Here is a 16,546-nt window from a genome sequence, read left to right on the forward strand (position 1 = left end):
ATATTGAAATACTTCCAGGGATATTTGGCCTTACTGATCAGCATTATAAAGATGGATTCCCTTGAGCAAGGCACTGAACCCCCAGCCAAGACTGGTTGTCCTGGGCAGCTCCCAATTATTGAACTTTGTGAATGTGAAGCAACACAGGATGAGCGCAAGCGTGCTCAGTTGGCTTTCCCTGGATAAATAAAGGATAAAAAAAAAATGCCTTGTTGTGTCTAACAGCCGAAGCCAAGCTTGCACGTGCCAATGGGACATGTTCATTCACCTTAGCAGTATAACTCATCAAACAGTTAGGAGTGAACAGAATGTCCTCTCTCCACAGGTATGCCATCATGTGCGGTATCATGGCAGAATATGACACAGTTCAGAACAGGATAAAAAATGGATACATCTTTAAGGTAAGTTGTTGTCTAACACATAATCTACTAGTATACTAATTCTGTGCAAATTCTAATGCATATTTGGCCAAACCGTCTTAAGCACCCAATATACAATACTATATGCAAGCATTATTGTGTGTATTAATGTTCCTATAGTGTACACATGTCGATTAATTGGACATTGCTCCTCCTGTATACTGGTGTAGAGGGGTTTGCCTCCTGCCTCGGGGCTAGATATCACCTCTCCCAATATGCCGCTCCCCCAGCCAGTCAGTTGCATAAAGTGGCGGATGGAACAACGGCACGTAGCATTTATCTTCCTGTCAGCAGCTTCCCCAAACGCCGTGTACCTGCAAAAACTCTTGACAGGTGAAACGGAGAGAGCGAAAGAGAGAGCTGGAGCGTTAGAGAGGGAACATATGAGAAACCTGAATTGGAGAGAGGGAGAGAGAGAGAGAGAGAGAGAGAGAGTGGAAAAGAAAAAGGGGAGGGTGCATGACAGCGAGGAGTGTGCGGTGTCTCGGTGCGATCGCGTGTGTGAGAGGTGTTTGTGAAATACTTGTGGGTTGGTGAAGCAGGACAGATCAGGTCAGAACAGAAGGGAATGGAAATAGCAGCCGTGTCATGAATCAACACTGAAAATCTTCTCCCCTGCCTGTCTGTCTCCGCTCCCAGGATCATCTGGATAAAGCCATTGAGCTGAAGCCACAAGACCCCATGTCCTACTACCTACTGGGCCGCTGGTGCTACGCTGTACGTGACCCCCCCCACCCCCCCACCCCCTCCTCATCCTCCTGACACACTGCTGTACCCACGCAGCCCCAGCAACACACCTATTGTTCCCATCTCTCCTCACATCGACAAACATTGAATTTATGGAGGCTGACATGTCCGCATGGCCTCCTGCCTTTTGCTAACCCACCCACAGTTTCCCCTCATTCATTCCCACTGTTTAGGTTTCCCTAAGGTTTGTTTTTCCCTCTGCGATAGCCGTAGCGAGCGCTGCAGGAGGTTAACACCAGCCATTGTTAGCTTTAAATCAGATTGCACCAGAGGGGTATTTTTATCCTGTTTCTCTTTGGTCCGTGTTCTCTCAGTCCGAGGAGTTGTTTCCGATATCGCTCATGATTGTTTCTATGAACAATCATATCTTGTCTGTTGACCAGGCATTCCCCTTTAGACCTAGCAGAGGTTACACCATTCATGTTGCTTACTAGAAGTGCAATTGTTGAAATGAAAGCACTGGTGTTTTCCACAGTTTTGCTCATTTCCTTCATCAAGCCGCTGTGGCACACAATCCCCATCCTATTTCCCGTTGCATGACTTTGTAGTGATGATTTGGCACATGGTCTCTTTAATTTCTATATTTGAAATGAATCATGCGGTGATGACATTAGAAGTCATTTAAAAAAGTATATGGAGAATACTGTATGTATGAAACAAGTTTAGCTATGCTACTGCAAACGGTTCCTGTTGGTTCATGAGCTGCTCATCAGGTAACTTGCTGCCAGTTATCAAAGTAATTGCCTGAAAGGAAGGAAGCTATTTCTTAACATAATACAGACACGGTTGAGATTGCTCTGATGAATTATATAATGCTCCCATGCACCGTCTGTGCAAGAGCAGGAGCAAGGGAGTGAGGGACTGTGCAAATTGGATGGAGCAGTAACACCTGATGTTTTTGGGGCTTGAATTTTATGGGCTCTCTGCTCAACAATGATGTACTGTTTGCATTCAGGCAGCGGTTCTCTTTGAAAGGTCCTATGATGACGCCAAGGCAATGCTACACCTGCAATTACACATTGCTATGATGAATGGGGCGAGGGAGGAACAGTACATGTTTGACCCAGGCTCCTCCTGGCCATTGTGTTCTTCTGGGAAAAGTGTCAGTGGAAAAGGACCAGTGTGCCTGCAATCATGGAAAACCTGGAAAAGTCCCAGAATTGGACAGTTGTATTTTGCAGGCCTGGAATAGTTATGAAAAATGATAGGTACCCAAAAGGGTGTGGAAGTTTCATGGATATTTCTTTCCATAATCTCTTTATAAACTGTTCAAGTGTTTAATTTGACTGTTGGCTGCTCATAGATGTAATTACCTTTGAAGGGATAAAAAGGCAAAAAAACAAATTTCCAGATTACATAAATCCCAAGAGATAGCTGTGGTTTGCCAAAATAAGATCTGGGACATTCAAATCAGCTTTTCAGCAGCAAAATGTGTAGGAAACCTGAGGGCAAGCCAAGACTGAGGTATGGCCATCAGATCCTTTCTTGGTGTAATTTTTTATTTTGGAGCACCTTGCTGCAAACATTTGCATAATAATTAATTGAAAATATTAATGATTTCTTAATATTATTAATATTATTAATTATTAAATATGAATGACTACTATAACTCCTTAATGCTATAAGATACAGCATTTATATTAATTATAATATAATTAATTTTAATTAATTATATATTAATTTTTTAATTTAATTATTTAATGCATGGATTATCTTAATTAATGGCTTCATTAGCATAACTAGTTATGTGTATTATATCATGGTGATGATGGGCGGGACATTAGGCAGCTCAAGTGCCTCTTGTTTGTTTACGTTACAGTTAACTGTCATTGATGGTGTCTTATTGGATTTTTTCTCTGATTGTTTATTTGCAGGTGGCTCAGTTATCGTGGATTGAGAGGAAGGTTGCTGCTACATTATTTGGAGAGCCTCCAAGTGCCACAGTTCAAGATGCACTGAATAATTTTCTGAAGGTGCTGTGATTCACCCTGCTGGCATTCTCTTCAGAACTGCAGCTTTTCAAATCAGTCTCACATGCAGGCCGTCTGAGTACTTGCTGGGGACCGATAACTCGCCAGCAATGCTACCAGTCTGTCTTTATGCCTGCTATAATTGCTATTAAAAACGTAGACTTTTTGATTTTGTTCATTTATTCTCTAGACATGTGTGTTTTAGATGGGAATTTACAAGCAGAGGACGAGTGTGTACCCTGCTTGCGTGTTTTTCCTGCTAAGATCCGTCTCTCTGTGTGTGTTTAGACTTACTTTGTGCTTATGCCAATAAGGGTTGATTGTCTTATTTCGTATTTCTTTAATCTATTGTTTTTTGTCTTTTGATTGGTTGTTGTTGTCATGTTCTCCCCTGAGCGGCCCTAAGTATTGAAACAACACAGTGCCCTATTTGTCTAGTGCTAAATTGCAACTTGCCTCCAGGTTGCTCCTGCACCCAGTTTTTAAAGACCAAACCCTAGGTATTTAGAGAGGCTTAATCTGTGTTCCCACATTTCACATGTTTATATAGTAAAGAAATGAAATTTGCTCCTGGCCAATATTCCCGTGCATGCCTCTTCCTCATGTCTTGTGTATCTCACCCATCAATTTGATTTAAGTGGTCCCTGTTATGACTTGTCGCTCATGGCCCCAATGCCTCTGGAGAGGCTGTCTCTAGCTTCAACAAACATCCTGCAAGATTATACAACATCTCCAGTTGCTAACCAGTGGCCAGGTGTTATCCGTACTCGACTGACTGTAGGAGGGCTGTTTAAGTTGTAGGGCAGGAACAAGACAGGCAGGGATGAGTCAAGGGAAAAGGCCATCGCTAGAGGCCTTTATAATGATACAGTTAGAACAGTCTGCGATTGGCTGTGTGGAGATCAATGCCTTCATTTAAATCCATTCCATTTAAATCTAAATCCATGCCTGATTACATGGCTGATTTAATGCCATTAAAGGGATTAATACAGACAATAATGTTGCTACCACTACTGATTGGTTACTTCCCTTGAATATGCTCTACTTATAGCACTTGATTATTACTTTGAAATAGGCCTACCTCATACAGTCTTTTCTATATGCATAAAGAACAGATATACAGTTTGTCTCTGTTTTTATTCACAGGTCGAGGAGATCCGTCCCAAATATTCCAAACTCAACTATGTGTTTTTAGCCAAGGTCAGTACAAGTAACTTTAAGTCATGCATGTAGCCATTTTGCACTAAACTATGCACTGTTCTGTGGGACCCTACTGGGATCCTCTTCTCAGACTAAACTATGCATTGACCATTATCATTGTTCTTTTCCTTGGACAGTGCTACAGAGACCTTGGGCAGAAGGGTGAGGCTAAGAAGATGTGTGAAGCTGCTTGTTCAATGGATACAGTCTCCAAAGAGGTAGAGCTCACCGTTGGCCAATCACAATGCTGTATTTATATCCATCTCACTGGCTCACTTTCCACCCACTTTACAACCTGACCAAAGCTGGCTGGATCGTGAAACCAGCCACATTTCATGAGTTGTGCTTGTTATTATTTGTTTTTTTTTTTTTTTCAAATCCTCCTGTTCTTTGGGTAGGTAGCTAATCGGCACAGACACAACCCTAACCACACCATACCATGGCTAGTCCCAGCAGGGCAGAATAGATTTAATGGAGACCAGGCAATACACTGCAGATCATTGTATTTTATTGTATTATTGTATTTTAAAGCGTAGTCTTTGTTTCTCCTAGGATGAAGAGGCACAGAAGGAGCTGGACTCACTTTGCCCATCGCTTGGAGTTTGAAGACACTGTCCAATAGCACATTCTTTTGGAAACTATCATTTTCCATGAGTTGAAAAGGAGCCATCCTTCTCTGCTGGCACACTATCCACTATGGGCTCTGGTGGCTGTGTCTGTGTGTGTGTGTGTGTGTGTGTGTGTGTCTGTGTGTGTCTGTGTGTGTATGAATGCAGTGCGTATTGAGAGTCCCTCATGTTAATTCACTCTGTGAGTGGAGGGAGGTGGGCTGTGCATCCAGGGGTTCGCTGGGCACACACACGTATCATTACTTCATATGTTAGCAGAAATTGCTGCGTTATATCATCATCATTGGGAGCAATAGGCTGCCAGACTCAGAACCGTCCTGCAGCGTTTTTAATCAGACTTCTAGACTAACTTTGTGCTTAGACAAACTTTTTTTTTTTTTTTTCAGCGCAGAAAACAAATCTTGCATACCAGATCATATCTGATCAGTCAAAGACTTGTTTTCCCCTTTCTGCACAGACCACCTCACAAAAAAATCAAGTCTATTGCAATCAAGTCTACGGGGTGGATAGAAATGATAAAGAAATTAGAGAAGAGATTCTAAATGTTATATAAAATTTGGGTGAATCATCCATTATTAGTAAAGTGAGAGCAAGTATGAGTATGTGTATCCCTTGCCCATCTCTCTGTACAGCAGCGTAGATTAGATATCAAAAGAGACGTTCTCTGCGACGGCTGATTGCACCGGTGGGGAGGGCAGCAGCAGTGCGTCTCAAAGATACTGAGTTTCCTCGACGACAAAGACCTGTCACATTTTGGGAAAGTGATCCACGGAGCTTGTTGTTCCTTCCCGCCGCGTCCTGTTTTTGTTGTGTCTCCCACCACGCATTCAAAGTGGCAATAACAAAAACGCTCCAAACAATGGCGCACCCAAACAAAGATCTTGGAAAGATGTGACCACTGGACGACCTTTTGCCCTCTTCCCTCTGCCGCCATTCATACCAGCATTAACGCTCGCTGACTGCGTTTACACGCGCACAGCAACCTAGTTATCTCTCTGATTTTGATTATGAAGAATTCAATTAAGCAGTTTAAATGGATAGAAGAAGAATATTATGTTTTTGTTGTAGCTTTCATGAGATCTGACATACTGTGATTATTGACTGTCCAACCCTTTGATGACAGTCATATAGCTCTTATGGCAATTATCCTGCTCACATGTAACTTTTCTGTTTATCAAATATTGCAATATGAAGGCTGGATGTAGATATTAGCAATAGATCATAGTAACCCAAGGTATGTTGATCACAGTTCTCCACATGTCTTAATCACACGATCAAAATATGACCTTAATGAAGTAACATTGTTAGATCAAGATGTTTACATGACCTCTTTCTTAATTAGTATTTTCATAATCACATTAAGAGCTAGGTACTGTTGCATGTAAATGGAATCATTGAGAGGGAAACAGAGAGCCAGTCCTGTTGTTGTTATTTTTTCTCTCTCTGTGGAAAAAAGATTAGCGGCGTTCTAGTGGCTTTCTAGTAAAAGGATAGTAAACACAGCAGTGGATTCGGTGGTTCTCTAGCCTTCACTTTGGCATGATGCGGTGCTGGAGTTTGCATTCCTGTTCAAAGTATGCCACTGTAATGTGATCTGATCAGAATTTGTGTTACAATCTAAATGATTATTTTATGTTATATGCAGTTGATTTTGATTCATTTTAAATACTGTTTTATGCATTCCCAATTTTAAACTTGTGGTGGGGACTTTGCCTTTTTTGTCATTTTAATCAATCTTTTAAGTGTTAAAAGAAAACACATTATAGACATGGAACCTGTTGGCTTGAAGAGTTAAATATTTCGGGGTTTTATGGTTTACTTTTAAGACTGTTTGGGAAGAGGCCAGGGATTAAGAATCTGTGGTGGTTCATGATGTTCCTTTACTTTATGTTTAACCTGAGTTGTGAAAATCACATGAAGAATTACTTTTATTTGTGGCTTTACAGATTTTTTCTATCTCAGCAATATGAATGTTTTTGATTTTTTTTTGTGTTTTTTTGCCAAGGGAAGTACAGTGTTCCTGAAGGTTATCCAGCAAACTACACACTACATGGAGATTATACTGTACAATGTCATAGACGGTGCACTGAATGATAAATGGTACTAAAATTAAATGTGTGCAATCCTGGTATGTATGGTCAGTTCGTCATGGTGTTACATGTATGACACATGGGCTTGTTGTGTGCTTGCTCGCTTTATGAGTTTTTGAGGTGTACTCGCTTACAGCAATTAGTTTTATGTGCACCTCATGATTAAAATGTAACAGGAATTTTGCTTTATTATAAACCAAATATTGACGTTGGTCTTAATCCAAATGCAGCAGAAAAACAACAAGCAGGTTCTTGCATGACTAACAATGATGGTGTAGTTTTAAGGCGCCCCTTCCCTTCTGTTTTTTCCCAGACTGTACATTTTGTGCCAGGGCTATTGGGAATTTGTCACTGGATCAGATTCAGGCCAGCTTCCCTCCAGTCTAGTCATGTTTCAGCATTTCTTTTTTTTTTTCACAGTAGAACCACTCTAAAGACGTACCTCCCCAAAGAAAAAAATGAAAGTGTTTGTACAGTCTGGAAAACAACTTTACCTGATTTTTTATTAGCCTCCTACTCACTTTGATCAAAAGCCTCAATTGAGACGGCTGCAGAATTCAATTACGGCCGTTATTCCTAAATATGATGCAAACGTTTGATGTTCTGTATCCGTTCGCAGACACAATTAGTGTGTCTGTGGGTGTAATCGCATCTAATGTTAAAGTCTGCACGCGGTTGCCTGGAAGACGGGACCTCATGTTGAATACGACATGATACACTGGTGTTTTCTTCCCCCTGAAGCCACAAAGTACAGATGATAGTCAAGGAGGTGCTGCTCAAGATGGACAGTTGTCAGGTTTAGCTGAGAATCATAAGTCGTTGACCCACGCTTGCTGTACTTTAATTCGGTCTTGTGACACTTTTGTGACCTCTTGGACTTTTCTCGTTCTCCTGCCTATTTTGACTCAGACTTTTGACTCAGACTCTTTTGACTCAGAGTCTGGATCTGGATGTTGACTTGACTTTTCCTGCCTTTCTTCAAATATAAAAAAAGGGTTATTTTATTGATGTTTGGTTTATTTTATTCTCAGCACTACAAACATCAGTTAGTCAGCAACCTTCTCTCTTAATGCCCAGTATTCAGATCTTCAAATATGCCGCCATAGAAAATCTAAGGACCTGGATATAAGAATATCGTGCTTCCATACCAGCTGAATGAAAGCTTGGTGTGTGTATGCTTAGCATTAAATGCAGAATGCAGGCTCTTGCTAAAATCAAGAGAGATTCAGACTAATCTTGTTAATACAGTCTTGACAGGTATAAGCTGTGATGATATAGCCTCGCGAGCCAGACAAAATCTCACCGGTCGTTCATGCAAGATTTTGTCTTGCTGTACCTGTCATGACCGTCCCCCAAAGTCATATGAGGCACCTGCTTTACTAAGTGTAAATATGACTTTTCCCCCCCTTCGTCAAATCTATGTGACAATTTCAGGCTGTACTTAGGATAGTTTTAGGCTTGTTTCATTTCCTTGTAAATCTCATCCACAATCACCCTCTTCTATGTTTGTGTTTTAGGAATAGTTGCTACCTTCTGCGGCTTCCTGTAATCCAAGAAGGGGAACAAAGTAAAACAAGCTCGCTGCATATTGTGCCGGAGCAACAACCCCTCAAGGTTGATATTGTCAGGAGTCATACTCAAAGTCATTATCCGACTGAACCGGGTGTATTAAACACAACAGTGTCAGTTTCTCTGTGCTTGTTACTCATTTGTGACAGGTCGACTCCTCATTTCACCAGGGAGGCGCAAATGCGAAATGACATTGTTTTCCTACTGATTCATAAAGATTATGCTTGGAGTGTTGCCACGCATTCACTGGTAGTATTTAGTCTTCAGATTTCATGTTCTGCTTGGTGAAGGGGAGAGAGAGAGCGAGCCGTATCAGTAATCATCTACTGTAGTTTTATCTGAATTTGTCACGCACTCCGAGTTGTCTGGCTGGCTGGCTGCGAGCCGCTCACTGATCAAGTACAGGATGTTCTGGGAGGGTGAGATAAAACGCGGCGCAGGGAAAGGGCTCTCCCAAACACTTCCCTTTTGTTCCCACCTGACCTGGCAGGGTGCCTAGACGACAGTGCATTTCTCCTTAAGTCTGCACTGACAGCACATGAAATGTTATCTTAATCAACGTTCTGTCTTATCAAGCTCAAATACAGAATTACCTTCATGAGAGAGCTTTTGAATGCCAGTTGCAACAAATTGAGATGCGTATAGACAACTTAAAAAAAAAAAAAAAAATCATCCTGACTGAATATTACACCCCATTTCTCTGCGTTGGAATAAAAAAAAAATCCACTTCAGTTCGGGAGCGGTTTCTCTCGGCCTCTCATTTTTCAGCTTAAGCCTGTTTAACATCTAGAAAACAGCATCAATGAAAAACAAAATAATTAACGTGTCTGTTTATTTAGTATTACTGTACAATATCACTTAAAACAACTTTAGATCATCCTCTTGAGCACGAGGACTGGAAAAATACTCTGGAGAGCAACATCACAGCTGCAGTAATGTATAGTCAAAAGCTTAAGTATTGCTACAGTGAACAGTGGAAAATGTCTTTTTTGCTGTAGCTACTCTTCTAATTTGTATCGTCCAACAAAAGATACATATGAGATAAAGATACAGGCTGTCAGCTTTTGTTTTTAGATATTTCTTGACCCCCCATCATGGCGACTAGGTTAGAAAGATGTTTCAGTTTCACAAATTACAGGAAAAGCATAAGCATAGGAACAGCTAAACATTTAAGTAAATAAAGGTACAATGATTTACAATTTGGTCACAAAACCTTAATTTGCTAACTGTTTTTGAGTTTATTCAGACTTGATATTTCCTTTTAGATCATCTGCGGGATTAGGGTTAGCATTCTATCCTTCAGTATTGTGGTACAGTATGAAATACAGGATCTCTTCTGTAACATAAATATTCTGATCCAGAGACAGTGTAGCAGCTCCAAATCCAAACCTTCCTGTTGCATTTCAACAGTGGGTTTCCTCCTGGGTGATATTCATGTATGCTTCTATCAGAAAATGAGTAAAGTACTAAAGTAATTCTTTTATCAGTTGGTCCATTGTGGAAAGAGGAATATGATTTTCGGACCATGTATTCCACAATTTACTTAATTTACAATTTACACAATTTATTTAATTTATTTAGGAAGACTGAACCCTACAAATGAAATCCCGTTGAACATGCTGCATTTAATGATTTAAATACTTTCTCAAATGAAGATAGCAATAGTCTTTGTGACCAAATGCCCTCTTTGCATGACTTTTATGCATTTTAAGGAGAATACCACTCAATTTTAGAACTGTCACATGCTTATAGTCCCATTATTATTTCTCCCAAAGCTAGAAACCAGAGAACTGAAACTTAACTTTTTTTAATATCACACAGATGAACATCCTGGAACCGTTCTGACAATGATACACAATGTTTGTCTGTCCTTAACAACTTAACTATATGATGCGGCAGTGCTACCATATTGCAATGAAATCTACCCTCATCCCTATAAAATCTTCTTGAATATTGTTAAAATCAGCTTTTATGTCTTTTTTAGTTCTTTCTCTGTTGAACTGTACATCAGCACAACATCATGTGATAGTTTCTCTGGGTTCCAGCAATGGGAGACATAGTAACGTTCACTAAAAGAAGCTTTGCTAGGGCACAGAAATAACATATTTCAGGGCTGAAATTCAGTGGTTTTCCCCTTTAATCTGTCCCAGTATTAACACTTGCTTGAAGTAGGCTGTAATTCATTCTTTAACATGGTTTGGCAGGAGGCCAGCAAACACCCAAATTCAAGCCCTGACAGTCAGTGTGTTTGTCTCATATGTGTCTTTAGCGCTGAGAAAGCAATTAGAAGAGTCTACAGCAAAAACAACACCAATCTCACCCCGTTTTTACCCTATTTTGACCATGTGATTATATTCTGTAGTCAAAACAACATGAAGAAGAAATCATTTGGTAACTGGCGTCTTCAGAAGGGAACCTAAATCCAACGGGGTCAAAGGTTTTTCATAGAGCAGCATCCTATGACATTCAAACTTATACACAATGGAACAAAAATAAGAAATACATGCCTAAATAACACTGATCTAATATAGATCTAATATTAGTATTCGTATGGTTACATGCATTGTACAGCAGTTCACAGACACAAGCAACAATACTTGCAGCAGGTCAGTGTTAATGTTTGGTGTACCCTTACGCTCCTTAGCCTTGTCCTTTGGAACAAAGTCTAGGTGTGGGTTTCACAATATGTTACTGTATATGACATTCAGAAGCATTCTAGGTAAATATATTTGGCATTTCATAGGCCTTATTCCTGAGTAACTATGCATTTATACTATGTAAGTATATTAAAAACTACACGTGTACTTAACATTTAATTTTAGTAGACATTAGGCGTAAGGACTGAAGCACTCCGTCAGCTTATTAGCCTGTTGCAGAATTACTGGCCATGATCCTGACCTTAACTCTTGTAAATGGCATATTGCTGTTGCCATATGAAAACCTTGTAACTCATAACAATATAGGTGATTTTCATGTTTTAACTGCAACTGAAGGATTACATGCTCCTCTATGGGTTGAGAACATTCTGCAACACTCTGGCTTATGAAACCCTTTCAAACTGAAAAATGGTATAAACAAGGCTGTTTTTGAAAAGTTGACATTTTGGAGTTACAAGGTTTCCACCTGACGACGACAATACGTAATGTAAAGTTTGTGATTGTGATATCTAAACCTACACAAGCTTGATGGATCCCACTTTTATATCAATTCACATATTCTTTCGTAATGATTTCTTGCAGAAATCCTGGTGTGCACACTAAAAAGGCAAAACTCTGTTACAGCAGCTGTTCAAGCTAGTATTTGGCATGATGCTGGTAACTACTGTAACTACAGTAACCACAGTGTTGCATGTACTGAGGTCCGGTTGAGGCTGATCTCCAGTGGTGGGCAGCGGACTTCAGTCCTCCAGCTTGTCGAAAACCAAAGCATGCCAGCATTATTTGTGATAAAACACTACAACATCGTCAGGTGTAGGATGCCGTAGTTTTGCTCCATTATCTGCACTTAATTTGTTAGAAATGACTGAATCAGATAGAGATGCTAATTCTTGGCATGTCAGATTGCCTTTGTGGTTCCATGTGAGAGGATAATGAGCAAGAAATGACAGGATCACCCCAAGTCAACTGCTGGTTGTGACAGGTATGCAATGTATAAACCATGTTTTCCATGTATACACCATGTCTCCAGTGAAACAGATGAGACCGTCTGTCTCCATCTGCCACTATAGCGTAATACTTAAAAAAATAAGTCAATAATCACTGATCACAAGTCAATGATCTATAATCTTTCTCAGCTCAACGTCATGTTAAGAATTAAAAAAATAATGTGTGGAAAAGATAATAATTTTGCCTGAGTTTTCTGCTTATAAATATATTTTTCAGAACTATTTTGCTGATACCTGATGGCACACGGGGATGAGCTACAGTTCATGAGTCTCTTCAGTGTTTTGTCCTTCAACCTTCATTATTGTTTTTTTTTTTATAGTTGCAATTTCAGCTATTTTTTTGTATTTGTCAGTCTGATACGGGCTCACCCTTCACCTCCTGGGTCTCTCCACTGAAGCCCTGTCTGCTGACCTCCTCCAGCAGCGCCATATTGTCTCGTAGAGTCACCGCTATGAAGTAGGCATGGGGTTTCAGAGACAGACCGTAGTCAAAGTCGATCTTGGGCGGCTTGGCCGGGTCCGGGCTGATGTGGCACTGGTGAGCCAGCAGCGCGGTGAAGAGGAACAGCTGCATCCTGGACAGATCCTCGCCGATGCACCGCCGCTTCCCCAGGGAGAAGATGAGCACGCTGCTGGTCAGGTCCTTGTTCAGCGCTCCCTCCTGGTCCAGGAAGCGCAGGGGGTCGAAGGTCTCCGGTTGCGTCCACGTCGCCGGGTCGTGGTTGACGGACCACTGGTTGACGAAGACCACCGTGTTCTTTGGCACGAAGTAGCCCATGATGGAGGTGTCGGCCGTGGTGCAGTGGGGGATGGTGAGCGGCACGAAGCTGGTGAAGCGCATCACCTCGTAGATGAAGGCCATGACGTACGGCAGCTGCGGCTGGTCCTCGATGGCGGGGAGCCGGCTGCGGTCCACCACCTTGTCCACCTCCTGCTGGAGGCGCACCTGTACCTCAGGGTACCTACGTTCAAATTCATTTTAGGTGAAAACCTGGACGATGGAGGTTGCACACATAGTGACGGCAGGCGTCTGTTCTCAGTCAGTCCTGTCTAACCTTTAAGGACTATTGCAGCCAAACCAAAGATAATGTAGCAAGTTATTTGATTAGAGGACCCACACTCAGAAAGATAAAGGTGGAAACTGGAACCAAAAATGGTGATGCCATAGAAGAACCATTTCTGGTTCCACAAAGAACCTTTCAGACCAAGGTTCTTTAAAGAACCATTTCTGCACTCCTTTGCTTAGACATCTGCATTGTGTTTTTGTTTTTTTTAATCTGCCCTTGTATAGCGTTATTTGCAATTGCACAATATAAACTATGGAGGGGTTTGTTTGGTTATTTTCCACATTTATGCCATCACCCACCATCCAATAGCTAAGAATTGAGAAAGGTTCTTGAAAGGTTCTTTGTGGAACCCGAAATGGTTCTTTTTCGTTTCCAGTTCACACCTTTATTTTTCTGTGTTAGTGTATACACAGATTTGCCATTACCCCCCTCACCCACCCCTTACGCTATTACCAGGGTCCTTATCCCACCCCCACCCTACTGCCTGTGTCTTTGTTTCTGCTGCTTCCCTCAGGTGTTACCCCTTCAGGTGTAACCTTGTTTCTGTATCTTTTTTCTTGATTGTGAAACACTTTGCAAACAGGCACTGATAGGATTGAACTCTCAATGCACCCAGTCAGCAAACATTAGACAAAGAACGCATGAGAAATTAGCTATACCCTGCAAAAGAATCCCGTGCTTATAGCTAAATGCTGACTGGACGCTTGAATCACTTTCACTGCTATGCCGTTTCAGAGCCTCATGCCAATAGCTGCCTGTGCGCCTCAGCTCTCCGGTAGGCTGTTATTACATAACATGAACGCTACTGAAGTGCCTCAGGTCTCTACAGGAAGACGACCCGCTGTGATTTATGGTCCAGTTTGATTCCCCATGATTACTTCTATTGTCTATTATCTACATTATCAATTATGCATTTGAAAGATTTTTGGAAAATCACAGGAAAACTGCTTTACCTCACAAGTAGCTGGATGATCCACTGCTGCGCGGTCGACAGTGTGTCTTGGCTCGCTCCAAATATATCCCCAAGTGTGGGGGATACGTAGTCCTTCCCGACCGGGACCCCTACAGCGGTTTCTCTTAGCCGGTCCAGTGTCACTATAAAAGCATCTGTCATGTCCCTGATGGTGCTCGACTGGATTGTTTTTCGATGCTCTATGACTTTATCTCGGATGAACACGCCAAACTCCAGATTGAGCTGTTTGAAGTTGTCAAATATAGTTTTGATGGGGTTGGGGAAGTACTGCAGCCAGGGCATCACGTCCACTATGCTCCCGGCGCCCACTGTTTTGGTGAACTGAACGTTCCTCCCCACCACCTGCCGAAACTCCTCGTCCTCATACAAGTACCTCTTCCCAAAGCACACCGCGCTCATGATGTTGGCCGTGGACACCACCAGGTAGGTCATGGGCTGGAAATATCGGTGCTGCTGCGTTTTCCTCACAAACAGCCGCAGCAGCTCTCTGCCCTCGGAGAGGACGTGGTTTTCAAAGGTCTTTTTGGTGTGCGGGTTCCCGGTGGAGAACATGCGCACGGTGGACTGGGCCACTTTGCGGTGCACCTTCCACCAGTCGGTGATGGTGCCAAAAGCGAGGCTGTCGCCGCCGGAGACGTACTGGAAGGAGGTGAAGTCCGGTCTGCCGGCGAAGTCGGGCGCCTGTTTCACCAGCGCCTGTCTGATGGAGTCTCCGTTCAGCACCACCACGGTGCGGCAGCCCAGTTTGATCTGGAAGACGTTTCCATATTTCTTCGCCATGCGCGCAAAATAGATGTGCGGCGCTTTGCCGAGTTGCGCAGCGTTGCCGATCACCGGCCAGGCGAGCGGTCCGGGCGGGCAGGGGATCATCACCTGCCGGAGCCACCGCCACAGGTGGAGGGAGAACAACAGAGTCACCGATGCCACCAAAAAACCCCTGGGAGACGCTTGGTTAATCCCTTCCAGTATATTATCCATGATGGGGATCCTACAGTGGAAATCAATATTAAAATGCACATGTTTTAAATATATGTCCCAGTATAGGCCTGTGGTTTTTAAATGATAGAAAATGAATTGTGTTGAATTAGGAGGTTATCAGGTACCTGGGTGTCAGTCCTTGGTTCCTCGATAAACACCAACTTTAACGAGTTATCCAAACTCTTTCTATCCTCTGTTTCTATTCTGGATATTTTTTCCCCCCCTGCGCCCACTTCACATCAGTGTTTGTCCATGACTTGACATGTAGAGACTACATTTTTTCATCTGAATTGAGTAGGTTATGGAAGAAAAAACAATCTCCCCCTTATTACAGATCCTCCTGTTAAATATATATTCTTTGAACGAGGAACAAAAACCTGCCTGAAATAAACCAAATAAATAAAAAGTCATTCCCTAGTCCTCAGCCTGCTGTGCATCACTGGTTCAGCCTGAAAGCAGTGAGCTCCACGCGCTCTCTCCTCAGCTCGTCCATGCTGTGAAGCCCCACAGCACCAAGTGGAGTCATTTATCCCAAAACACTGCAGCATCACGGCTCGTCAGCGTCTGTGTCCTGGTTTGTTACAGTGGGTGGGTTTGTTGCAAAGGGTGTCACCCCTCCCCCCCGCCACCCCCTCCACCCTCTCTCTCTCTCTCTCTCTCTCTCTCTCTCTCTCTCTCTCTCTCTCTCTCTCTCTCTCTCTCTCTCTCTGTCTCTCTCTCTCTCTCGGTGTAGTAGTTCCAGGCTAAAATATGTAATTGTCCGACTATTCTGCTCAGGAAATGCGAGCGTTTAAATTGAACGTCGATTGTGCAATTTACTTGCTATAAGATCGAATATTGACAGTAATTGAGACCGATGTGCGCTCTTTGGCCATATAATTATTCATAATAATCCCGATATAATAGTAGGCTGCCTTCATACACTAAGGCAGCCTCACTACAACTACTGCTACATAATAATAATAATAATAATAATAATAATAATGACAATAATTATAATAATAATAATAAACTATATCCCTAATAGGAATAAATTACTACACTACAGCTGTATGTTATTATTATTATTAGTAGTAGTTGTAGTAGTATTGTTTTTGTTTATGATGGTGATGACAACATCAATAATAATATCATCATCATCATCATCATCATCATCATCATCATCATCATCATCATCATCAACAACAATAATAATAATAATAAAAACAATACAAATAATAATTATCATTATTATAACTAG

The 16,546-nt window shown here is 41.9% G+C and overlaps 2 protein-coding genes across 3 annotated transcripts in view; one reads left to right on the forward strand and one right to left on the reverse strand.

Annotated features, from left to right (window-relative positions):
• rmdn2 (regulator of microtubule dynamics 2) overlaps nucleotides 1-7,739 on the forward strand; it is a 30,443-nt gene extending 22,704 nt beyond the window's left edge. For both annotated transcript variants that reach the window (XM_071913290.2, XM_071913291.2), the window contains exons 6-11: nucleotides 326-401; nucleotides 1,059-1,136; nucleotides 3,041-3,139; nucleotides 4,283-4,336; nucleotides 4,474-4,554; nucleotides 4,889-7,739. In XM_071913290.2, the coding sequence (XP_071769391.1) occupies nucleotides 326-401; nucleotides 1,059-1,136; nucleotides 3,041-3,139; nucleotides 4,283-4,336; nucleotides 4,474-4,554; nucleotides 4,889-4,942 (442 nt within the window). In that variant the 3' untranslated portion in view covers nucleotides 4,943-7,739. The remainder of the gene's footprint in view (nucleotides 1-325; nucleotides 402-1,058; nucleotides 1,137-3,040; nucleotides 3,140-4,282; nucleotides 4,337-4,473; nucleotides 4,555-4,888) is intronic.
• A 1,700-nt stretch (nucleotides 7,740-9,439) lies between these two features.
• cyp1b1 (cytochrome P450, family 1, subfamily B, polypeptide 1) lies at nucleotides 9,440-15,831 on the reverse strand. Its single transcript, XM_071913248.2, has 3 exons — nucleotides 15,432-15,831; nucleotides 14,309-15,316; nucleotides 9,440-13,250 (listed from the first exon to the last, which is right to left on the reverse strand). Exons 2-3 carry the CDS (start codon nucleotides 15,304-15,306, stop codon nucleotides 12,638-12,640), a joined length of 1,611 nt encoding a protein of 536 aa, XP_071769349.1. The 5' UTR covers nucleotides 15,307-15,316; nucleotides 15,432-15,831; the 3' UTR covers nucleotides 9,440-12,637.
• Nucleotides 15,832-16,546: the final 715 nt, after the last annotated feature.

This window comes from Centroberyx gerrardi, chromosome 15, assembly GCF_048128805.1.
Source record: "Centroberyx gerrardi isolate f3 chromosome 15, fCenGer3.hap1.cur.20231027, whole genome shotgun sequence".
Lineage (NCBI taxonomy): Eukaryota > Metazoa > Chordata > Actinopteri > Beryciformes > Berycidae > Centroberyx > Centroberyx gerrardi.